At 43.4% G+C, this 25429-nt stretch overlaps 1 protein-coding gene across 1 annotated transcript in view; it reads left to right on the plus strand.

Moving 5' to 3' along the window:
• The window catches only part of WNT5B (Wnt family member 5B), a gene marked incomplete in the record, with an annotated part of 1807993 nt that overhangs the window by 1074393 nt on the left and 708171 nt on the right, over positions 1 to 25429 (plus strand). Inside the window, 1 exon segment of the mRNA XM_044087503.1 lies at positions 23011 to 23160. Coding sequence (XP_043943438.1) covers positions 23081 to 23160 — 80 coding nt within the window.

Below are 25429 nucleotides of genomic sequence, written 5' to 3' on the forward strand. Positions count from 1 at the left end.
GTTATGTTGGGCTACCAGTCTGGAGGTGTGTGCATCCTTTATGAATATGGAAACCCCACCGCTTTTGGAGCTTCGGTCCAAGTTATGGGGCCGAAAAGTGTGGAGTAAGTTATAGCCTGGTAGTGCAGGGGTGCTTTCTGCTGCTTTAAACCAGGTCTCTGTTACAGCACAGATGTTGATGTTCTCCATTTTAAGGAGTGCTTCGAGTGAGTGCATTTTGAGATTTAGACTTCTAGCATTGAGCAGCATGACCCTCAGACTGCATTTGTTTGTAGCAGTTACAATGGTAATTTGATCTTTGGAACACCGCCTAAAAAAGGCACTATAGGGGTGGCAAGAGCCTTGGCCAGTATCCAGAAGCCCAGGGGTTACAGATGCAGGCCATCTCTGGCAAAGCATTGAGGTCTGTCAGTCATGTTATCCAAGGCAGACAGATACTTAATCCGTTAGAATGACTCCAGAACTAACCCATCCTTTGTTTCCAAGGCGGTATCAGACCTTTCTTTAAACCAGGCTATCCACCTTCCAGTCTTTTTTCCTAATCCACTTAACAAAGCAGAATAGATTCTGCATTCTGTTGATGTTCACTTCCAAGTCAGGTACTTTCTTGACAGGATGAAACCCAAATATAGCAGAACAATTGGTGGTAAATTTTGCAGACAGGAAAATGAGCTAACCTGTCTCCAAACAAACCATCTCCAAATGGATAGCTAATTATATTATTTTCCATTACACTCACCATGGCAAACCTGTGCCTGGCCATGTCAAAGTGCATTCCACCAGGCATAGGGTAAGCTACCACTGAGTTCCTCAAAACAGTTCGTACCCAAGCCATCCTAGAAGATGCCACTTGGACCTCTGTTCACACATTTACTAAACACTGCTATCTAGGCATCACCTGAAGGGCTAGAGCAGGTCTAATTTTGCCATACTGCAAAATCTGCTTTCCCAGGGCCCAACAGATTACCTACCAACCAATCTGTCACTTTGGGAGTCCTACGAAATAAAAATATAAAGCCGACCAACACAGCTGTAGAATAAAAGATTTAATGTACAAAGTTAGCGCTTTCACAGCATAACTGCTGCTTCATCAGACGTACAATAAAAACAGTCAAGATAACCATTTATATATAAAAATCACATGACATGTCTAATTGAAAAATTCAGTGAGGTAATTTTCTCCCTTTTAAGACAGGTTTAATAGAAACACGCCCATTCAAACCTGGGTGTTTGTCAGCATTTAGACTGACAATCCACCTTAGTTCTGCACATTCTGTCAGATTCACTAAATCACCAAGCCTCAGACTTTCACATAGCACTTCCAGAACAGCAAACTTAAATTTATGTTCATTCCCATTTTCAGTAACCTGCATGGCCAGTCCATTAGTTTGTTTACCTTTCTTGATATCACCTGCATGTTCCAACATTCTCTCCCTTAAACTGCGGTTAGTTTTGCCAATATAGTAACAATCATAGGTCATGCAGGTAGCGCAATAAACCACATTCTCAGTGTTGCAACTTGCATTCCAACCTCCTATTCACAGATTTTAGGTAGAGAGTAGTTGTATTACTAATAAAACCACAGGCAGAACAATGCCGGGAAGAAAAGATACCTAATCTCTCAGCCCTGATATGAGATTTAACATATTGATTTTTATAACACAGTTGATGTTTCAGGGAGAGATTGTTTTTAAAGGAAAATTTAGGTACAGGACCAACTATGTCAGCTACAGCATCATCTATCAAGAGTACAGACCAAAGTTTTTTAAAAACATTACACAACTCACCAACATTACTGGAGTACGTGAGAGGCATCCTAACTGTTTGTATATTATTATTAGTTGTTCAGAACTAACATTTTGAGTAGAAAAATAGGGATGTCCTTCATGGATGCATCTGCAGTCATAACAACTGGGTTGTCCTGTCGTCAGGCAGCCCTGCAGTCGGCCGGATTCCAAAGTCCGGGTCCGGCTGATGTCGCACTCCACCCGACGTCATCTCTGTTGGTCTTCGGGTATAAAAGCATCAGCCGACGCCATTTTCCTCAGTCTTTCTTGCCGCGTGGCGCCCGAAGCAGAAGCTGTTCGCAAGTGCCGGTCGGTCGGATCCAGAGATTACTTCTACCGAATACTACTTCGAAGACTTCTAAAGCTAAGTACCCCGTTGGGGACTCTTTCTTGCCTCAGCCGATGTCAGAAAAAGTTAACAATTGTTTAACCTGTGGGAAACAAATACCTCATAAAGATTTCCACTCTTACTGTCTGCCTTGTTTAGGCCCAGCCCACGACGTAGCAGCCTGTTCGGCCTGTGCTTCTTTCAACCGACGAACGCTTAGGCGTCGGTCGGAGTTTGCAGAACAGTTTTTCGGTTCTGATTTTGCGTACATTATGCCGTCGGATCCTCCGACTACCCAATCTACCAAAAAACGCAAAGATAAAGACCGACACTTTCGGGTCCGCGGTTTCGCCGAAACCATGGTTAAGCAAACCGCGAGTGTCTCGGTTTCGGCCGAAACCGAGAAAACTGATCAAAGTACAGCTGAACCTTTTCCTACAACTGAGGCCCCTGCTACAACTCTTGAATCGACCTCAGAAATTTTACCCACTACGGTGGTTGACTTATCAGACACCATTCCCTTGGATGTCTCTACCCCAGCACGTGGTGCTGCTAGGCCTCCAGCAGCCATGTCCATTAAGGCCTTCGCCAGGGCTAAAGCAGCCAAGACTACTAAAACAGTGCCTGTTAAACCCCCCACATCCAGGCCCTCTTCTAGTTCTCAAATGCTTACTTTGGCAGAAGATTTAATTTCTTTAATTAGAGGATCTCAATCTCACCCAGACAGGGCCTCTCAGCCCCAGAGAAGAGACCTAGGGCAGAGCCCCTGAGCCAGTGTCTTCTGATGATTCTGCTGATGAATCAGACATAACTGACCAGCCAGAGGCTCCCTTCCCCAATTTTGAAGATTCTGATGCTGAAGAATCCATTCCAGCTGCTTCCCCACCAGAAGAATTCCCCTTTGTGGAAACCTTGCATGCCATGCGAGAACAGGTCCAATGGCAGCAACAGGATTTTTCAGACTCCAGAAAAGACTTAGGACCTTTCTGCACCTCCCACAGCACAGGCCCTTAGCTATACCTCCTGTTCTCTGTGGTGGATGATGCTTTCAATGATGTTTGCTCCGCTCCAGATTCTTTACCCCCAGCCCCTGCCAAACCAGACAGATTTTACAGGGTGCCAGATACTCATCACCACCTTTACAAGGCCCCACTTGCAGACCCAGAAACTATATCCCAGGGTCCCAAGGCAGTAGCCGCGACCACAGCTAAAACCCTATTCCTTCTGAAAGGGAAGCAAGGTCATTAGACAGATGGGGTAAAAAGGTCTACACTTCAGCTACTCTCTCAGCTAGAGCTTTAAACTGTCAGTTTCACATGATACAATACCAAGAGTTTATGCTTGATCAGTTAACTAAAAACTAACCACTGATGAATCTCTTGATAAGAAATATGTATTAGAGATGGTAAATAACATACAACAGGTTAGCAACCATTCCTTAAAATGTGGCTATGATGCACTGGAGGCTTCATTTAGATCAGCCATGACAGGCACAGTGATAAGAAGGCATGCATGGCTAAAGGAACAAGCTTTACCGGATCATGTTAAAGCTAAGTTGCTAGATGCTCCTATGGACAAGACAAGTTTGTTTGGTACACCTGCCCAGCAGGTTATGAAGAAAATGGAAGAAAAGGCAAAATCTGTTCAAACTGTTAAAGATTTCTTGCAGGTTCAACCCCAAGGTTTAGCAGGAACTGGCCTGCCAAAATTGGTCCTTTCCTGACTCCACAAAATTTCAAAGGGGCAGGAATAGACGTTCCAGAGGCAGAAACCAATCCAGAGGAGGTGCCTACAGAGGACGACAGTGGCAAGGTAACAACAGAGGCACAGACACAGCCACTGCCACTACATCAGCACAACCACAGTGACTTAACCTAAATCCGCCTACCAGGGAACAAACAGCAGCTCCTCTAGGCGGAAAGTTAACCTTATTTTCAAAGAACTGGCACTACATAACAAAGACAAGTGGATTTTACAAACCATAGATCAAGGTTACGGTTTCACTTCCACACTTTACCAGTCAAAAGAGGAATGCCAAATCTACCTCCAAATCAAAAACAGAGGCTCTACGCCAGATAATGGAGTTAGCAAACATGAGAGCTGTGGAAAGAGTGCCAACAGCAGAGCAAGGAAAGGGGTTCTATTCCAGACTATTCGTAGTTCCAAGAAAGGAAAAAAGTTGGAGACCAATTCTCGACCTGTCCACCTTAAATACATACATCATTGTCCCAAAATTCAAAATGCTGACCCTACAGCAACTTCTTCCCATGCTGGGCAAGGAGTCTTGGCTGGTAACTCTAGATCTCAAGGAGGCATACCTGCACGTCCCCATTCGACCAATCTGCAGAAGATACCTCAGATTTCTTGCAGGATCAGAGCACTATCAATTCTCAGCATTGCCCTTTGGCTTATCTACTGCGCCCAGAGTATTCACAAAATGCCTGGCATCAGTAACGCCCATTGCAGACTACAGGGAATTCAAATTTACCCATACCTGGACGACTGCCTGCTACAAGGGGACAACAAAGCAAGCTGACAACAGATTTACAAAGGGTCATTTACTTGCTACAAGCACTGGGATACACAGTCAATTTACAAAAGTCAAGGCTGATACCATCCCAAACAAGGACATTCTTGGGCTGAATTGGACACAGTAAAACAAATGGCATTCCTGACTACAGAAAAACAAAAGAACTTCCTCTTTACTTCTTGGCACTAACAAAACTGAACAAGTTAACAGCAAGAAAAGTTCTGCAGGCCTTGGGCTTCATGGCATCATGCATAATCTTGGTTCCATTTGCCAGACTACATATGAGGAAACTACAGTGGTACCTAAAGAATTTATGGTCCCAACACAGACACAGTCTAGAAACAGAAATCCCACTAATTCCATGCTTAAAACAGGAGTTCCTATGGTGGGCTCAGGCATGCCAGTCAAACCCAGGCCTACCCTTTCGCAGATGTCAAGCAAGCCAGACCATCACAACAGACGCTTCAGACCTAGGATGGGGGACCCACATGCTGGACAAATGCGTGCAAGGATTGTGGACACAGGATCAACTTCACCTGCACATCAATCTAAAAGAAATGCTGGCAGTAAAACTGGCAATCCAAAAGTTCAAACCATTTCTCAAAGAGGGCCAGTTGATGATAAGGACAGACAACACCACAGTCATGTGGTACATCAACAAACAGGGAGGCACTCATTCATACCCCTATGCAGAATGACCTTGGAGCTGTGGACCCTGGCACTCAGCTACAACATCCAGTTACAGGCAATATTTGTACCGGGAAAGACAATACTCTAGCAGACATATTAAGCAGAACCACTGGATGCCCACGAATGGAAGCTGCACCCGGACATCTTCAAGACCATCTCAAAGAAATGGGGAATGCCACAGATAGACCTATTCGCATCACCTCTCAATCACCAGCTCAAAAATTCTGCACAAGGACATTCCACCCACTAGCATGGAAAGTGGACTCGCTCTCCTTCAACTGGAAAGGCCTAACAGCATATGCATTCCCACCTCTTCCTTTGATACACAAGGTACTACTAAAAATCAAGGAAGAACGTCCAAGGATAATCCTGATAGCTCCAAACTGGCCAAGACAACACTGGTACCCACTACTGAGGAGCATGTCTCCGGAACAATATGTGGCCAATACCCTGATGCCTTTGATGTTAACTCAGAACAACTACAGCATCTTACATCCAAACCTAAAACGTTGCAACTGACTGCATGGAACATCACATAGCAGCAGCTAATCCAGAACTTTCCCAAAGAGTTAAAGACATTATTCTTGAAGCACGCAGACCTTCAACAAGAAGGAACTATGCTGGAAAATGGAAAAAGGTTTGTCATTTGGAGTACGGAAAGAGGAAAAGATGTGTCAAACATAGATATGCCTAACATTCTGCAGTATTTGGCCGAAACTTTTCATTCAGGCGTGTCCTACTCCTCCATCAAGATACATGCATCAGCTATTTCAGCAGAATACAGCTTTGATCCACCTGTTTTTTCGCACCCTTTGCTCAGGCAGTTCCTCAGAGGAATCAAGAATGTAAAACCTCCAAGAAAACCACCATTACCAGCTTGGGATTTAAACTTTGTGCTAGAAAAGTTGACACTATCACCCTTTGAACCAGCAGCAACAGCAGACCTACAACACCTGTCATGGAAAACTGCTTTCCTACTGGCAATTACTTCAGCAAGGAGGGTTTCAGAACTACAGGCCTTAATGGCAGTGCAACCCTTCCTAATCTTCCACCAAGATAGAGTGTCCATGAGGACTAATCCTACATTTATGCCCAAGGTGGTATCCAGAGTGTCTTTAAACCAGGCAATCCACCTACCTACCTTCTTTCCCAACCCACAAAACAGACCCGAAAGAATACTGCATACCTTGCATGTACATAGACAGCTACCCTACTACTTGGACAGAACAAAAAATAGCAGAAAGACTGACCAACTTTTTGTAGCCTATGCAACAGGAAGGGAAGGAAAAGCTATTTCCAAACAGACAATCTACAAATGGATAGGAAATTGCATACGATACTGTTACTCCTTCCATGGAAAACCAATTCCACAGAACATAAGACCTCATTCTACAAGGGCAACAGCCACTACCACAGCCTTCTTACGAGGAGTGGCAACCAAAGACATTATTGAGGCGGCTACTTGGACCTCCGTGCATACATTTGCCAAGCATTATAATTTGCCTCTATATTCCAGATCCCGAGCAGGGTTTGCCACTGCTGTACTGCAAGGGATCCTAAACACACCATAATGTACTTTTATCCTCCTCCCCTAGTTGGCTATGGTATTCTACCCAGTTGTTATGACTGCAGATGCATCCATGAAGGACATAGTACAGTTTTGTACCTACCATAAATGTAGATGTCCGAACTGGATAGCATCTGCAGTCAGGATTACCCTCCCTCCTTCCCCTCTGTGGTACTCCTAGGGTGTCTACCCTCCTAATAGCTAGCTGTTGGGGGGGAGTCTTTTATGGTGTATTTGTTTGTATATATGTACATACATGCTTATTTTTGTGTTTACCTCTATCTATTTGGAAACATTGGCATCTATCCAAATTTTAGCCTGCAAGAGGGCTACTGGCATCTGGGGCAAGAAACACTGAGGAAAATGGCGTCGGCTGATGCTTTTATACCCGAAGACCAACAGTGATGACGTCGGGTGGAGTGCGACATCAGCCGAAGCCGGACCCGGACTTTGGAATCCGGCCGACTGCAGGGCTGCCTGACGACAGGACAACCCAGTTGTTATGACTGCAGATGCTATCCAGTTCGAACATCTACATTTATGGTAGGTACAAAACTGTACTTTGTGCAAGTGACTCTGTAAGGGCATAGGCTTCATCCATAGTTTTATATACTTCAGACTCTGTATAGCCTCTATCAATGAAGTCACAAGCCATGTGACCTAGCGCAGCCTGAGCTTCATTTTCCTTGTCATGCAACCTCATTGTTTGTAGAAATTGGCCTTTAAGTATATTCTGGAGGATGTGTTGTGGGTGCATACTTGATTTGTGTAATAAATTATTATCTGCGGGGTTTTTTGTAAATAGCTGTACTAAAATTCTTAAGTTCATCCATTCTAACACATACATCCAAAAAGTTAATACTGGATTCGGAGTACTAGTAAGAAAACCTAAGAAATGTTGTGGTTGAGTGCAATTATTCAATAAATTCACTCAACAATTCAGCTGTCCCACTCCAAACAACAAAAAGATTGACAAATCGTTTGTAGTAACATAAATTGTCAGCAATGGGATTGTTATTATGCACAAATTCATGATGTTCATCGTGGTACCCTGCTGCAGTCATCACACTTGGGTTATCCTTTCGTCAGGCAGTCCCGCAGTAGGCCGGAATTCCAAAGTCTTGGTCCGGCGTCGGTTGCTGTCGCTTCTTCCCTGACGTCAGTGCACCAGGGGTATGTATATTGCATCCGACGCCATTTTCTCCAGTCTTTCTTGCCGTGCGGTGCCCGAAGCAGAAGCAGTTCGCAAGTGCCGGTCGGCCGACACCTGAGATGTTCGAAGTCTTCAGTAAAGCTAAGTACCCCGTTGGGGAAACTTTTCTTGCCTCAGACCGATGTCAGAAAAAGTTAACAATTGTATTTCTTGTGGGAAGCAAATACCTCATAAGGATTTTCATTCTTACTGCATACCTTGCCTAGACCCAGACCACGACGTCACTGGTTGTCGTTTTTGTGCTAGGTTTAATAAGCGTACTATAAAAAGATGCTTTGATTTCACACGACACTACTTCGGTAGAAAATTTAACTGCACAATGCCGTCGGAGCAACCGACTACCGGCGTGCACAAAAAAACGCAAGGATAAGGACAGGCCGCCTAGGCCCAAGCCAGACTCCGAGGCCTCGGCTGGACTGGTCTCCGGTTCACCAGTCTTCAGCAAGGCTCCGACGCAGCCCCTGACTACCGCAGATCTGGAACCCGAGACCGCTTCGGAGCCTTTGGCGGAGAGTGCTAGGCCGACGCAACCATTTTGTTTAGCCCATACCGACTACACTACAGAAAGAGATGTCAGTGCTGCAGAAACACCTTCGGTTTCGGAAGGCGTTTTCAGACCGACGACGCTCACTATAAAAACGTATCCTAAGCTTAAGACTCCTATTAAACCTAAAAAGACTGCACTTCAGTCTCCAGTTCAAGGCCCTATGCCTAAGAAACAGATGCTCAAAATGGCCGAAGATTTGATCTCTTTAATCAGGGGTTCCCAACCCCCACCTGACAAAAGGCCTAGACAAGAGGAAGATTATGCCTCCTCTGATCAAGTGTCTATTTCTTCAGGCTCCTCTGAGGACCAAGATTACTCCTTCTCCCCTTATGAAGATTCTGATGCTGAGGATTCTATTCCCTCAGCTTCTCCCCCTGAAGACTACTCCTTTGGGGAAACTTTACACACTATGAGGGAACATTTTCACTGGGAAGGTCAGGACTACTCTGACTCAAAGAAAAGGCTCAGGGAGTTTCGTTTACTCCCCCAGCACAGACCACTTGCCATCCCCCCAGTTTTAGACATTGTGGATGATGTTTACTTAGAATCCAGTTTGAACCCAGATTCTCTGCCTCCTGCTCCAGCCAAACCTGACAGATACTATAGAGTGCCTGATTCCCACAAATTCCTTTATAAAAGCCCTGTTGCTGATCCAGAGACTATCTCCCAGGGTCCGAAAGGGGCTAAGGCTTCTATGGCAAAAAATCCTGTACCCTCTGTAAGGGACTCCAGAGCACTAGACAGGTGGGGGAAAAAGGTTTACACCTCAGCCACTCTAGCTATGAGGGCACTAAATTGCCAATTTCACATGCTAAAATATCAGCAATTTCTAATGTCTCAGTTAAAACAGAAAATGAGCACACTCCCTCAACAGTCTGAAATGAAAGAAATGCAGGATCTGTTGCATGCAACTGAACAAGTGGACAAACATACTTTACAATGTGGGTTTGATTCTTTGGAGGCTTCCTGCAGAGCAGCTGTCACTGGGTCTGTTATACGTAGGCATGCTTGGTTAAAGGAACAAACTCTGCCTGATCATGTTAAAGCAAAGCTTCTAGATGCTCCCTTACAGCAGGATGTTCTTTTTGGAGTTAAAGCAGAACAAGTCTTAAAGAAAATGGAGGATAAGGCAAAATCTATGCAGACAGTCAAAGATTTTCTACAGGTACAGCCCCCTCGCTTCAGCAGAAATTGTCCCTTTCCAGCTACTGACAGACCACAGAGGGGTAAATACAGACATCCAAGAGGCAGAGGACAACCACAAGCCCAATACAAACCTTGACAATGGGGCACTGCAACACAGAAGGGAGGAGAAGACAGGTCCCAAACTACCAGAAGGCAAACTCAATGACTTGCACCTCATCTGGCCAAGCAACACTCTCTTGGCAGCCCCCTTGGGAGGAAAACTCGTACTTTTTTCAGACAACTGGCACATTGTCACAAAGGACAAATGGGTCCTAGACATAATTTCATGAGGATACAGATTCCATTTTCACACCTTGCCAGTGAAAAGAGGAATGCCAAACCTGCCACAAAATCAATGGGCAGAGGCACAAAAACAAATTACAGCTCTCATGGACATGAGAGCCATTCAACTGGTACCTACACGAGAGCAAAGCCAAGGGTTTTACTCAAGACTCTTTCTAGTTCCCAGAAAGGACAATGCCTGGAGACCAATTCTGGACCTTTCTATTCTAAACACCTTCTTACAAGTATCCAAATTCAAGATGCTAACACTACAGCAGCTTCTTCCCATGTTGGGCAAGAAAGCATGGCTAGTAACGTTGGACCTCTAGGAGGCATACCTGCATGTCCCTTTCAGACAAAGTTGCAGAAGATAACTCCATTTCATTGCAGGTTCAACCCATTACCAATTCTCTGCACTGCCCTTTGGCTTATCTACTGCGCCCAGGGCCTTCACAAAATGCCTGGCACCAGTAATTGCATACTGCAGACAAAGAGGAATTCAAATATACCCATACCTGGACGACTGCCTCATCCAAGCAGAAAGCAAGGACATTCTCTTACAACATCTGGCTTTTGTAAAACATCTTCTAAGTTGCCTAGGGTACACAGTAAACGAAAAGAAATCAAAACTAGTACCCTCACAAAATATGACATTCCTGGGTGCCAGCTTGAATACAACGGCCCAGAAGGCTTATCTGACTCCAGACAAACAACTACAACTGACTCAATATTTCAAAACAATGGCAACAAAGACCCAACTACCTGCAAGAAAAATTCTGCAGGCCTTGGGCTTCATGGCATCTTGCATACTACGAATACCATTTGCAAAACTGCATATGAGGAAATTACAGTGGTACCTAAAAAGCGTATGGTCTCAATACAGCCACAGCTTGGACACAATGATATCTCTTATTCCCTGCCTACAACAGGAGTTTCTATGGTGGTCACAGGCATGTCACCTCAACAAGGGTCAGCCTTTCACCTTGCCCCCAGCCAGGCAAACTATGACTACGCCTAGGGGGCACACATGGCAGGACAGTGCGTTCAAGGCGTATGGACTGCAGATCAAAGGAATCTGCACATCAGTCAAAAAGAGATGCTAGCTGTACAGAATGCTCTGACAGCCTTCAAGAATCTATTACATCCAGGACAACTTACAATAAGGACGGACAACACCACAGTAATGTGGTACATAAACAAACAAGGGGGTACACACTCCTACCCTCTATGCAGGCAAGCAATGACCTTGTGGAACACAGCTCTGGCTTACCAAGTTCAGTTACAAGCTCAATTCCTGCCAGGAAAAAAGAACACATTGGCAGACGACCTCAGCAGAAACATCATGGATCCCCACAAGTGGAAACTGGATCCACAAGTATTTGCAATGATAACTCAAAAATGGGGCCTTCCAGACATAGACCTGTTTGCCAGTACTCAAAACTATCAGCTGACAAAATTTTGTACAAGGACACTTCACCATCAAGCTTAGAAAGTGGACGCACTCTCATTCAGTTGGAAAAACCTGACAGTATATGCCTTCCTTCCATTGCCTCTCCTCACAAAGGTGCTTCTGAAAGTCAGAAAGGAGAGACCATGACTGATACTGATAGCCCCAGACTGGCCACGCCAGCACTGGTACCCACTATTGAGGAATATGGCCCAGGGCCCACCTTGGATTTTACCACAAATTGCCCATTTGCTCACACAGCAAAACAATCAGATTCTTCACAGCCAGCTCAAAACCTTAAATCTGGCTGCATGGCAAATCACCTAAGCATCCAGCCAGCTCCTCTTTCCCAAGCAGTTATGGATGTTATTCTGGAAGCTAGGAGGCCTAGCACCAGGAAGGCGTACTCAGACAAATGGAAAAGGTTTTGCTCCTGGAACCAAGCTAAAGGCCAAAACACACTTCAGCCTCACATGCCTCAGATTCTACAGTATTTAACTGAGATGTTGCACAAAGGACTTTCTTTTTCTTCCATTAAAATCCATGCATCAGCTATTTCAGCCCACTACAACACGGATCCACCCTTATTTTCACATCCACTTCTAAGGCAGTTCCTCAGAGGGGCAAAAAACATTAGGCCCCCCAGGAGAGCACCAACACCAACATGGGACCTCAATTTTGTTCTGGAAAAACATACGCTACCTCCCTTTGAACCAGCTTTCTCTGCAGATCTACAGTTTCTATCATGGAAGACTGCCCTGCTGCTAGCAATAACTTCAGCTAGAAGAGTCTGAGAGCTGCAGGCACTAATGGCAGTGGAACCTTTCCTCATTTTCCATCAAGACAGAGTTTCTCTACAAACTAATCCTTCCTTCATGCCTAAGGTAGTTTCCAGTGTGGCTTTAAATCAAACCATCCACTTACCCACCTTCTTCCCAAATCCACAGAATAAAGGAGAAAGACTCCTGCATTCCTTGGACATTCACAGGCAACTTCGTTACTACTTGGATAAAACTAAGGTTTTCAGAAAATCTGACCAGCTCTTTGTATCCTATGCTACAGCTTCACAAGGGAAGGCTATATCAAAACAAACCATTTCCAAATGGATAGGACATTGCATTCGTTTTTGCTATACCCATCATGGAAAACCAGTTCCTGCTACCATTAGGCCCCACTCTACCAGGGCAACAGCTACATCTACAGCCTTCCTCAGGGGGGTTCCAACCAAGGAGATTTTGGAAGCTGCAACTTGGAGTTCAGTACACACCTTTACCAAACACTATGACTTACCACTTTACTCTAAGACTAGAGCTGGCTTCGCCACTGCAGTTCTGCAGGGCCTTCTAGCCTCCTCTAACCCTCTATGACTCCTCCACCCATCCTTAGCTTTGGGATTCTACCCAAGTGTGATGACTGCAGCAGGGTAACACGATGAACATAGTACAGTTTTGTACCTACCATAAATGTAGATGTTCGAGTGTACACCCTGTTGCAATCCAGGTTACCCTCCCTCCATCCCCTCTGATCTAACTGGCTAAATCTCTACATTACCTTCCTGATGTATTTGCTTATAGCTGGAGGGATTTTGTGTTTGTGCAAAAATTGCTTAATTTGGTACTAATTACTGACCACCTTTTTGGGGGCACCTGACATCTGGGGCAAGAAAAACTGAAGAAAATGGCATCGGATGCAATATATATACCCCTGGCGCACTGACGTCAGGGAAGAAGCGACAGCAACCGATGCCAGACCAAGACTTTGGAATTCCAGCTGACTGCAGGACCGCCTGACGACAGGATAACCCAAGTGTGATGACTGCAGCAGGGTGTACACTCGGAACATCTACATTTATGGTAGGTACAAAACTGTACTTTCCCAGAAAACCAGTATCATGTTGGCATAAGAATTAGCACAGACAGTCCCAATTGCCACTCCCAGTTTCTGCAAAAAGAACTTGACATGAAAAATAAAAATGTTATTTTCAAGTATGAGTTCCAACAAAGCACAAATCAAATATACTTTACTGTTAGAAAACTGACGTACAAGGGTTAAAAAACCTCTTATATAGTCTATACCTAGGTCATTCGGTATAACTGTGAAAAGTGAAGATGTTCTTTGTGTTTCACTGTTGCAGTCATCACATTTGGGTTATCCCTGCCAGGGTAGCCCTCAGCTGGCCCGAATACCAAAGGCTTATTATTTCTGTGTCAGTTGCTGTCACTTCAGGACTGATGTTAGGTCATCAGTAGTATAAAGTAAGGCAGCCAACACCATTACATCAGTCTTTCTTGCCATGGAGCCTGAAGCAGAAGCAATTTGCACGAGTGCCGGTCAGCCACTACCTGAGTTTCGTCTACCGAATTGAAGTCGAAGTCTTCTAAAGCTAAGTACCCCATTGGGGATCCTTTTTTCTTGCACTAACCGATGTCAGAAAAAGTTAACAATTGTCTCACCTGTGGAAAGCAAATACCACACCGAGACTTTCATTCTTACTGCATCACTTACTTAGGCCCAGACCACGACGTCCCCCGCTGTCACTTCTGTGCTTTGTTCAACCCCAGAACTATCTGTCATCGGGCCCTTTTTATAGCTAGATATTTTCACTCATAGTCCTCAAACTCTGATATGGCTTCCGTAAGCCATCCGACAGCAGATCTTCTGAAAAAACGTAAAGATAGAGACAGACCGCACAGGTCCAAACCTACCGACGATGCTCCCGTTAAGCTAGTCATCAGTGATCCGGTCCTCAGTGAGGTGCTTTTGCAGCCCCTGATGCCCGTTTCTGTGCATTCGCAGGCCACTACTGAGACCCTTTCGGAGTCTGGTATGCCACAAAACTCTTCTTCAACTAAGATCCTGCGGTCGTCTCTATCTTGGATGGGTCCGGAGCCGCTGAGCAGGCACCGGCTTCTGAGGAAGTCCTTCGCTCTACCGATTCTTGACTCCAGCTGATGTCTTCTTTCGTGACTACCATTTTTTCAAAAATGACTGAGTTTCTTAGGTCCAGGGTATGAACCACACCCAAGAAACTGACTACCCAATCTCAGGCAACCGCTTCCTTGCCTCACTCTCAAATGCTTAAAATGGCAGAAAACTTTATCACGCTGATTAGGGGAAGCCAAGCTACCCCCTCTAAAAGGAAAAGAGATCTGCCCATGTAGTTTTGTCTGAACAAGAGTCAGATGACTCTGATGCTTGACTCCTGACACCCTCCCTCCTGCACCCAGAAAACCAGACAGGTACTGCAGAGTCCCTGACTCACACAACTTTCTTTTTAAAAATCCTACTGCTGACCCTGAGGTAATTTCTCAAGGGCCTAAAGGAATTAAAGCAACCTCTGCTAAGAATCCCATCCCCTCAGATAGGGATTCCCGAGCACTAGACAGATGGGGTAAAAAAAATATACACCTCTGCTACTCTTGCTATCAGAGCACTAAATTGTCAGTTCTATATGCTAAAGTTTCAGCAACATACCATGGAACTCCTCAAACAAAAAATGTCTTCCTTCCCTGCTTGTGCAGAATCTGAAGAGTTTTAAGAGGTAATGCATTCTGCAAGTCAAGTAACTAAACACACCTTGCACTGTAGTTTTGACACCCTAGAAGCTTCTTGCAAGGCAGCAGTCACTGGATCTGTCCTTAGAAGACATGCATGGCTTAAGAACAGCCCTTGCCAGACCATGTCAAATGTAAATAGTTGGATGTCCTCTTGCACAAAGACAACTTATTTGGCACTAAGGCAGAAGAGGTCTTAAAAAATATGGAAGAAAAAGCAAAATCTATGCAGACAGTTAAGGATTTCTTACAGGCTTCAGTGGTACCTAAAAAGCCTTTGGTGTCAACACTCTCAAGACCTGGAGACTCTCATACCTATAATACCATGCCTCAGAAAAAAAAAATTTTTGGTGGGCAACAGCATGTTCCCACAACATGGGACTACCTGTCTCACCACTCCCCGCCACACAGACCCTCACCACAGATGCATCAGACTATGCCTGGGGTGCACACCTGGACGGCAGGTGCATACAGGGCCAATGGAGCCCACAGCAAATCCATCTGCACATCAACCAAAAAGAGATGATGGTTGTCGAGCATGCCTTGATAGTTTTCAAGCCCCTTCTCTCCCCAAAGGCTCTCCTGATCAAAACAGACAGCACCACTGTGATGTGGTATATCAACAAGCAGGGAGGGACTCACTCTTACCCTCTATGCAGGCTGGCCATGACCCTTTGGCACACAACCTCTGCCATGCAACTCCACCTGTTAGCACAATTCCTACCAGGTTCTCTCAACTCTCTTGACAGACCACTTAAGCAGAAGTCTTCTGGACCCACATGAGTGGCAGCTCAACAGAAGAACCTTCACCCTAATAACTCAGAAATGGGGCACCCCGAGGATCGACCTCTTTGCCTCCCACACCAACCATCAGCTCAGCAAATTCTGCACCAGGGACCATCACTGCATGGCTTGGAAAGTGGATGCCCTGTCCTTCCCCTGGGTAAATCTATCAGTCTATGCCTTTCCTCCACTACCTCTCACCCCCAGGGTACTGCTCAAAATAAGGGAGGAAAAACCAAGGACCATTCTTATAGCTCCAGACTGGCCTTGCCAGCACTGGTACCCCTTGCTGCTCAGCCTGTCCCCACTGCCACCATGGCATCTTCCTCAGATTCCAAACCTCCTGACTCAGACGGAAGGGAAATTCGTGCATCCCCAATTGCAGACACTCAATTTGGCAGCTTGGCTTATTCCCTAACCCCCGATCAATCTGCCAACCTCAGTAAACAGGTTCTAGATGCCATACATGAGGCCAGATGCCCTAGCACTAGAAAGTCTTATGCTAACAAATGGAAAAGGTTCTGCACCTGTATTCAGGCTAAGGGAGCCAATATGGCACAGCCCTCCCTCCCTCCCTGGATTACTTAGCTGACCTGCTACACAGTGTCCTCTCTTGTTCCTCTATTAAAGTTCATGTCTCTGCTATCTCTGCTCATTTTCCCACTGAGCATCCCCTTTTCTCACACCCTTTGATCAAACAGTTCCTAAGAGGGGCTAGCAACTTGAGGCCACCCAGAAGAGCACCAACACCAGCTTGGGACCTTAACTTTGTGTTGGAAAAGCTCCCCCCTGCCCCCCTTCGAACCAGCTTCTTCAACAGAGATAAAATTTCTCTCCTGGAAGACAGATTTCCTTCTGGCCATCACTTCAGCCAGAAGGGTCTCCGAGCTGCAAGCACTCATGGCTGTGGAACCCTTCATCATCTTCCATGCTGACAGGGTATCCCTCAGGACTAACCTATCCTTTGTGCCCAAGGTGGTGTCCAGTGTGGCTCTCAACCAATCCATTCATTTGCCCACCTTTATTCCTAATCCCCAGAACAAGGGGGAAGGGATCCTGCACTCTCTAGACGTGCACAGACAATTCAGAGTCTATCTAGACAGGACTAAATCTTTCAGAAAGTCTGATCAATTGCTGGTTAGCTTTGCTACAGGGGCAGAGGGCAATGCCATCTCCAAACAAACCATTTCCAAGTGGATAGCACACTGCATCCATTTCTGCTACAAACAACACAGAAAGCCTCCCCACAAAGGGGTCAGAACGCACTCCACCAGAGCAGCCTCCACCTCTGCAGCTTTCCTGAAAGGAGTCCCCACCAGGGACATCCTGGAGGCTGCCACCTGGACATTTGTTCAAACCTTTACCAAACATTACCAGCTGCCTCTCTTCTCCAAATCCAGGGCAGGGTTTGCTTCTGCAGTCTTACAGGGCATCCTAGCCAGCCCCTAGTTTCCTTGACTGCCTCCACCCATTTCCTCAGCTTTGGGAATCAACCCAAATGTGATGACTGCAACAGTGAAACACGAAGAACATGGTACAGTTGTGTACACTTACCATAAATGTAGATGTTCAAGTGTATTCACTGTTGCAGTCCTGGTTTCCCTCACTCCATCCCCCTTTTTTTTTTGTTTTGTTATCTTCTCTTTCCTTACAAGAGACATATTGGTATTTACTTTCTACTGGTGGGTTTTTCCACCAAAACCTGGCTCCTACTTGGGGGATCCTGACAGGTTAGGGCAGGAAAAAGTGATGTAATGGCGTCGGCTCCCTTACTTTATACTACTGACAACCTGACGTCAGTCCTGAAGCGAGAGCAACCGACGCAGAAATACTAAGCCTCTGGTATTCGGGCCGGCCAAGGGCTACCAGGGATAACCCAAATGTGATGACTGCAATAGTGAATACACTCGAACATCTACATTTATGGTAAGTGTACACAACTGTACTTTATATCTAGAGTCACTAGAAGCAGTCCAGATCTATCTACAAATGTACTGGACCATGAGTATAAGTCACTCAAAAATGTTTTAGTGTCCTTTAACACACTGGATACAGTATCTAATAGGCTGTTTTATGTTATTATTGACCTAAAAATCTATTAACTTTTCGGATGTATGTGCGAGAATGGATAAACTTAATAATTTTAGTACAGCTATTTAAAAAAAAACATGCAGACGTAATAATTTATTAAACAAATTGAGTGTGCACCTACGACACACACCCAAAAATGTACTTAAAGGCCAATTTCTACAAACAATGAGGTTGCATGACAAGGAGGATGAAGCTCAGGCTGCACTAGGTCACATGGCTTGTGACGTCATTGATAGAGGCTATACAGAGTCTGAAGTATATAATACTATGGATGACGCCTATGCCCTTAAAGAGTCACTTCATGATCTTATTTCTCTACTCAAAATGTTAGTTCTGAACAACTAATAATAATATACAAACAGTTAGGATGCCTCTCTCGTACTCCAGTAATGTTGATGAGTTGTGTAATGTTTTTACAAAACATTGGTCTGTACTCTTGATAGATGATGGTGTAGCTAACATAGTTGGTCCTGTACTTAAATTTTCATTTAAAAACAATCTCTCCCTGAAATGTCAACTGTGTTATAAAAATCAACATGTTAAGTCTCATATCAGGGCTGAGAGATGAGGTACCCTTTCTTCCCGGCATTGTTCTGCCTGTGGTTTTATTAGTAATACAAAACTATTCTCTACCTAAAATCTATGAGTAGGAGGTTGGAACTGAAATGTTTTGCAAGTTGCAACACTGAGAATGTGGTTTATTGTGCTACCTGCATGACCTGTGATTATTACTATATTGGCAAAACTAACCGTAGTTTAAGGGAGATAATTTTGGAACATGCAGGGGATATCAAGTAAGGTAAACAACAAATGCACTGGCTAAGCAGGTTACTGAAAATGGGAATGAACATAAATTTAAATTTGCTGTTCTGGAAGTGCTATGTGAAAGTCTGAGGCTTGGTGATTTAGTGAATCTGACAGAATGTGCAGAACTAGGGTGGATTGTCAGTCTAAATGCTGACCAACACCCAGGTTTGAGTGTGTATGTTTCCATTAAACCTGTCTTAAAAGGGAGAAAATTACCTCATTGAATTTTTCAATTAGATATGTCATGATTTTTATGTATAAATAGTTGTTTTGACTGTTTAGTCTGATGAAGCAGCAGTTTTGCTGTGAAAGCGCTAACTTTGTATATTAAATATTTTATTCTACATCTGTGTTGGTCGGCTTTATAGTTTTATTTTTATTTCATAGTTGTGTGTATTTTTTCGACCTTAACTGGGCAGTGGCACTTTTTATATTTTTATATTACTTTGGGAGTCCTCCCAGGATTCAATACTGAAACATTGACTACAAAGAACATAATGCAGAATCACACTTACCGTAATTATATATGCCGCGGTGGTACAGCGGTAGCTTTGTTGTCTCACAGCAAGAGATTCTCCTCTTCGATTCTCGGCTGGAGTGCCTTCTGTGTGGAGTCTGCATGTCCTCCCCGCGGTCGAGTGGCCTCCGAAAGACACGCGTGGTTGGGCATCGGGCTGGCAACTCAGCACCATAAAAATCGACTGCCAATCATTAGCGGACCAGAGTTCCACTGTGGCAACCCCTAACCGGGAAAAGACAAAAGACAAACTTACCATAATTGTAGATGTTTGAGTAGATAAGTGTTGCAATACAAACTCCGACTTTCCATCCCCTCTATCTGCAGACCACTTTTCCCCTTGTTGAAAGCAAGGGGGAGGGGGGTTTCCTGCAGATAGCTTCATGCCTTCTTCATCATCTCATCTTTTTCCTGTACTACCTAATGCTTACATTCTGAAACTCAAGACATCGGGAAAGGTTGTGCTGCCCTCAGGCATCAGACTTCTTTTCACTGCCTAGAAAGACCAGAATATGGCACCGTTGGACACCCTTCTTATTCCGTGATATCTGGACATCTGTTGGCTGGGGTTGATGCAAAGACTCTTGAAGTATGACCAGCTGCAGGCTTCTGCATGGCTAGAAGACCCAAGAATCAGCACTGCAACATTGATCTAATCAAACATCTACAGTAATGGTAAACGGGACACAGCTGTACTTTTCCTTTTCTTATGTCCTGTAATAGTTGCATGAAAGAATTATTTTGTATCTGAAATGCCTTAATAAGGCACGAATCAACTCAAATTCGTCAAAAGAATTGTTTTATTTTGGGAACAAAATTGCATTTTTTTATTTATTCTTTGCTGACCAGGTTGTTCCCACAAGGCTAGTTGCCTCTTTTCAGGGGAGACCCGAGGTAGTATTTATACCACTAGGGGAAATTTGGTTAAGGCATCAGGGAACTTCCAGTACTCCTTTTGATGGGTATAATCGGATGTTTTACACACACCTGTTTCAAGCAGATGAGACCAAAGTTTTAACATCTCATCTGAAGGACGAGTCCAGTCCTTTGTAGTGGTTGTGTTTATGGTTTGTCCTGCAAAATTTCAAATTTCCATGAAACATGTCCCACTTTGGGTATCTCAAAAGGTAGTAAAACTACACGCATGAAAAACTAACAATTTATGAGCACTGCCTATGTCTGCTATCTACTCAAAAGTGATTGTTGCAATACTACATATTTTTCCTAGATGGCAGTAGTGCAGCAGAAATAAGAACCCTCACAGCTTCTTAGGACAGCATTTACTGGGACTATTTTTTGTTTACTTTTGGTAATGGATCTGAAGCTGTATCACATGTATCAAAAGCCTCACAAATCTCAACATTAGAAGTTACACTAGTGAAAAAAAAAGTAGTAGAATGTCAATTACGGTTCGTTTGCAAAAGTCATTCATGATTAAGCCGTTTGGCATCCTTGGTAGTAATGAAATGCCTTGGGAGAATTTAGATGGAACAGTTGACTTTACTGTGAAACATATACGCTGTTTAAAGCTGAAGAAGTTATTGACGTACCGATATTCTGTCTTAGCCTAACTCATGAGGAGAGACTGTTCAGCAGCTCTTTCAATGCCAAGTGTAACGACTTTGTAGCGCTAAGCAGGCACATGATATTCTAACCCCCCAGGGCATACCGGTCTGGCCATATTACAGTTTTGATGCAGTGATGACCATTTACTACTTGAAACAGAAAACATATGCTCAGCTTTTTTTGAACCTGGTGCTCCATTGATAACTTCCAATAAGTATAGCCTGCAAGTATAAAGGTGTAAATTCTGTTACTGTATTTTCTGTGTGAATGGAGTCTGTCCACAGTGATCCAAAATCTCTTATTCTGGTGGATGTTTTTCTCTGTACACCTCAGGATCAAGTTTGCTGACTGTGTTGCCTTGTTTCACTGTCCTGCTACTTTCAGGTTATCTTCCAGTGTGATTAACTAAGAGCCTCTTTTGAATGATGACCATAAGGAAAGCCTCTGGTTTACACACAGCCACTTTTAGGTATGTTCCAGTCACTTGCAATTAGATTGTAATTTATTCAAACCTAGCTGTAGCTGCCCAAACATTGCACTTGTTTACCAATAACCTTCACTTTTTTGTGTCTTTGGAGTGTCACATTTGCAATTTTCTGTTTGCTGAAGTACCTTTGTACTGCTTAGTGGATTGCTTTCAGTGGCAGTTTTCACACAAACTGCATTTTGTATTCCTTAGTGGGATTAGAAAGAACAGAATGCTTTACTATAAGAGACAGCACAGAATCAATTGCCAAAAGTAAAAACAAAGTGACTTTAACTTTATCTTCAAATAGCAGTTGAAACATTCATTCTGGGGTCTCCAGATTTGTAGTGATTGTTCTTGCTTGTGTGGTGTGTATTTTCAGGAACTGCCCCACTTTGTAGAAACGTTTTGACTCTTATTTAGCACACGTGCTGCTGCTGTTTCTCCTGCTTTTAAGAGAGTTGAAAGCTGTATAACTTCACAAGGGAAGGATAGCCTATTCAACTACAGAAGTACTTCTTTGTGTTTCAGTAGATAAAGTGCATACGTAAGGAGGATGGCACAGGATGGTATCAGCATACAGATGCTTTGGCGTCACTTTTAATAAACACAGCAGTTCACTGTTTCAGCCATTAAATATCCCTGCATTTTTTCTTGGATGGTTATTACAGATGTCCAGCTCAGCTGTCATAAAGAGGACAGCCACTGACAGAAATAACACACACATACACTTAAGATTTGTTTTAATTGTTTAGCTTTCACACTCCTGGGAAGCTTTGTTTTGGTTTATGTCGGGTTTACTGCTGCACAGGGACAGTTTATGTCATTCCTGTTTCTACATTGTAGAAGTAATTATCCCTGTAGCCCACTGACCCTTGTTTGCACATTCCACAAACTGCAGCCATTTGGTGTTTTCTTCACTCTCTGGTGGTCTCTGTTTGCAGTCTTCCAAGGACAGACGGCTCCAGATTTGTGTCCTTTTCCCTCTCTGTTGAGTGGGATGGGGGTGGGATGGGTAGTTATGATACTGTACTGAAAAAGTACCATTGACGGTGAACCAGGACAGAGGAAGGATGTCCTTTAGGCTTTGGCAGAAATTAGTGAAGATGGAGATAGGGGTTTGTACATTTTTTGCTGGGGGGGGTTAAGATGTGGAAATCTGTTAAAATAATTTTAAACAGAAGAAGGTGTGACAAGAAGCCTTTGCATACATTTTATAAGGAGTGAGGGAAATTAGTTCCTGTCCAGTTTATCCTTTACTTCCTCCCCATTACTACCTGTGTTGACAAACTCTGTTCTGACTGCTGTGTCCAGCATTTTTCTGCTTCTGCTGTTCTGGAAAGTGTGACTTTTTTCAAAGGCTTTTAAGTGCTTCTCATTCACATGGGCTCTATTGTTTAAACCAATCAAAGCTGAAAGATGGTGCCTCATAAAAAGTGTTATTTCTTATAAGGCTCTCACACAGCACTGAACGTAGGAGAAGCAAGACAAGCCACATTAGCAGTTCCTTTTTCTGGGATTCTTCTAGAGTGCTAACTGGGATTTGCATATCTGTCGCGTGTTTATAGTAGCAGGCTTACAGCCTCTTTTCTGCAGGATTCCTATTTGTAATCAACTAGTGATTCTATGCATGTTTGATTACTTTTACAGAGAGCTCAGGGTTGACGACTTCACTGTTATAGGGGCATTTGGAGGGCAACTGACCCAAGACAGGCAAGCCATGACCGGAACCAGCTTGCTGCTGACAGCCACTCTGCTCTCTAGCTGTGCCCAGCTGTTGGTGGACGCAACTTCTTGGTGGTAAGTTGGTTACAGCTTTTTACTAGTGATCATTCCCTAGATCTGCCTCTGACAGAGCTGTTTGTTAGCAGCAACAAAGAGTAAGTAAAGCAAACTTTCTGTGGCAAAAGAAAAACATTGTTTTCTACACACTTAAAACACAAATATTGAAGTCTTTGTAAAGTAAGATGTTATATCAATACCACTATCAAACACAGCTGTAAGGAAAGTGGAGCCCAGATCAGAAGCAAATGTCCAAAAATGTTTTTTTTTCTCTGTCATATGTTACACTATGCTTTGTATGATTGACTTCTACTATAAGCATATAATTTGGGAAGGGGGGGTTGATATTTGGAGGGACTGCTTTGAAGTGTACTGTAGTGCACTTGAGGGCAGTTCTCAGTGTGCATTGTAACACTGTGCACTTGAATATTAGCGTAGTGAAGTTTGTTACCTACTAGAGATGTTATTTAAAGGATAAAAGGCATCATTTGTATTGTTAGGCCTGTAAAGGTATAGTAAACCCTAATTTATTTTCAGATATAAGTTTGGGATTGAGGCTGGAATGGTATGAAGTAGGCTTTGTTTCATTGCGCCAAGTGTTGTAGGTTCCACAACTTTCCCCAGAACTCCTGTGATTTGAAAAACAATATAGTATTCCACGGCAACTTGTAGAAATTTGCAGGCCAAGAATGTATACTTTGTGTAATTTGTGCATGTCTTTGGTGTGCGCTCTGTGTATTTTTCATCATCTGGTACTTTTTTTTGGAGTTGCCGTTTTCTCTATACCTACAATTTTATTTATATATATTTATTTTTATTTTGACTTGGGAATTGGAGTGGACAACAGAGACCCCTTTTCAGTCATTCATTCTTGGCTTAGTTATAAAGTAAAAATGTAAACTAAAAAAAAAAAAAAATTTTTCTGCCATCCTTAAAAGGATTTGGTGCAGGGGCTTCAGTAGAAGTGTGCTGGTTACCGTGTTATAATGGAGTATATTCCTGTGTCATAAGCAGTCTGCATTATGTTCAATGACATAAACATGTATACAAAGGTGCAGCTTATTAAAGAGCAAATGTGTTTTCATAACTAGAAGTGAGTCATAAAAGGGCATTCTTTTTGTTAGTAACATTGTATTAATTAAATAAAAGATTTACTTCTACGAAATACAAGGAGTTTTTTTGTGATTCAACAGTCACATTTAAAAGAACAGTACAAGGCTGCAAGTTAGTAATCACCAGCCTTTTACAGTAGTATAGTAAAATACTGTGCAATGTGTCATTGCACATATCAGGTCCTGTGTGGATGCCACTAATTAAAACAGAACTTAAACTCCAGATATGACCTCAAGGGATTATTTGTATGTATCCCATGGACCTCCAGTACTTGAAGTTTAAGATGTTACACACTGGAAATCCTAGCTTGGCAGGCTTTTTCTTCCAGTTTTTACTGAATGGTTTGTTTGCCTGTGTGCCCTATTTATCCTTTGATTTGGATGATAATTAAAACATACAGCAGTGCAGTTACTGAAATAAGTGCAGTGCATGAAAAAGGAAAGTGCAGCATGTTTTATTTATTTATTTACCAGGAAAATCCGACTGGACACAGGTCCTTTTTCAGCAGAGGCCCGGGGAGAAAAGCTCCATAATAAAAATAACAATTAATTACAAGTTACAAGAAGTATAGGTAGGTTTTGGTAGTATTGGTAGGTTTTAGATTTGTGTTTACAGTGAAATTGACTTATACAAAAAGAGGTGGTAATGGAGTAGTGAGTTTTTGTATTTGGTATTGATACTGTTATAAATGAAGTATGGCTGTTAACAACAGAGGTGTGACTGTGCTTTTAGGAAACATCTTCCTGGCATACCTTTTTATATGCATTTAATACTAGCAACCAACCAAAGGAAAACTTATTGTCTTACTGCAGTTTGTGACTTCATAGGGGAAGAGTGCCTGAAGTGTCTAATAAGACATCATATTTTTGCATGCCCTTGTACTTTGAATTGTTTTGTGGCATTTCAGAATTAATAAGACGCATATTGAGTGTGGGTATAATCATTCTGTGGCAGCTTTAAATGTGGTTCTGGTGGCTGACACTGCATGCAGCTCTTAATCATGTTGATTGACTTAGCGCAGTGATGTCACTATTGTGCAGATATTCATAAGTGTTCGCTGTTCTCCTGTAAAGAATGAAAGTGTATTTAAAAATGAATAAAATGTTGTATAGGGGTTAAAGGGCGACAGTCCCCTCTTTTTTAAGCTTCACGCCATCCTTCCATACCTGTGAGA

Source organism: Protopterus annectens, chromosome 11.part0, assembly GCF_019279795.1.
Source record: "Protopterus annectens isolate FY-2018-M chromosome 11.part0, PAN1.0, whole genome shotgun sequence".
NCBI classification, from domain to species: Eukaryota; Metazoa; Chordata; order Ceratodontiformes; family Protopteridae; genus Protopterus; species Protopterus annectens.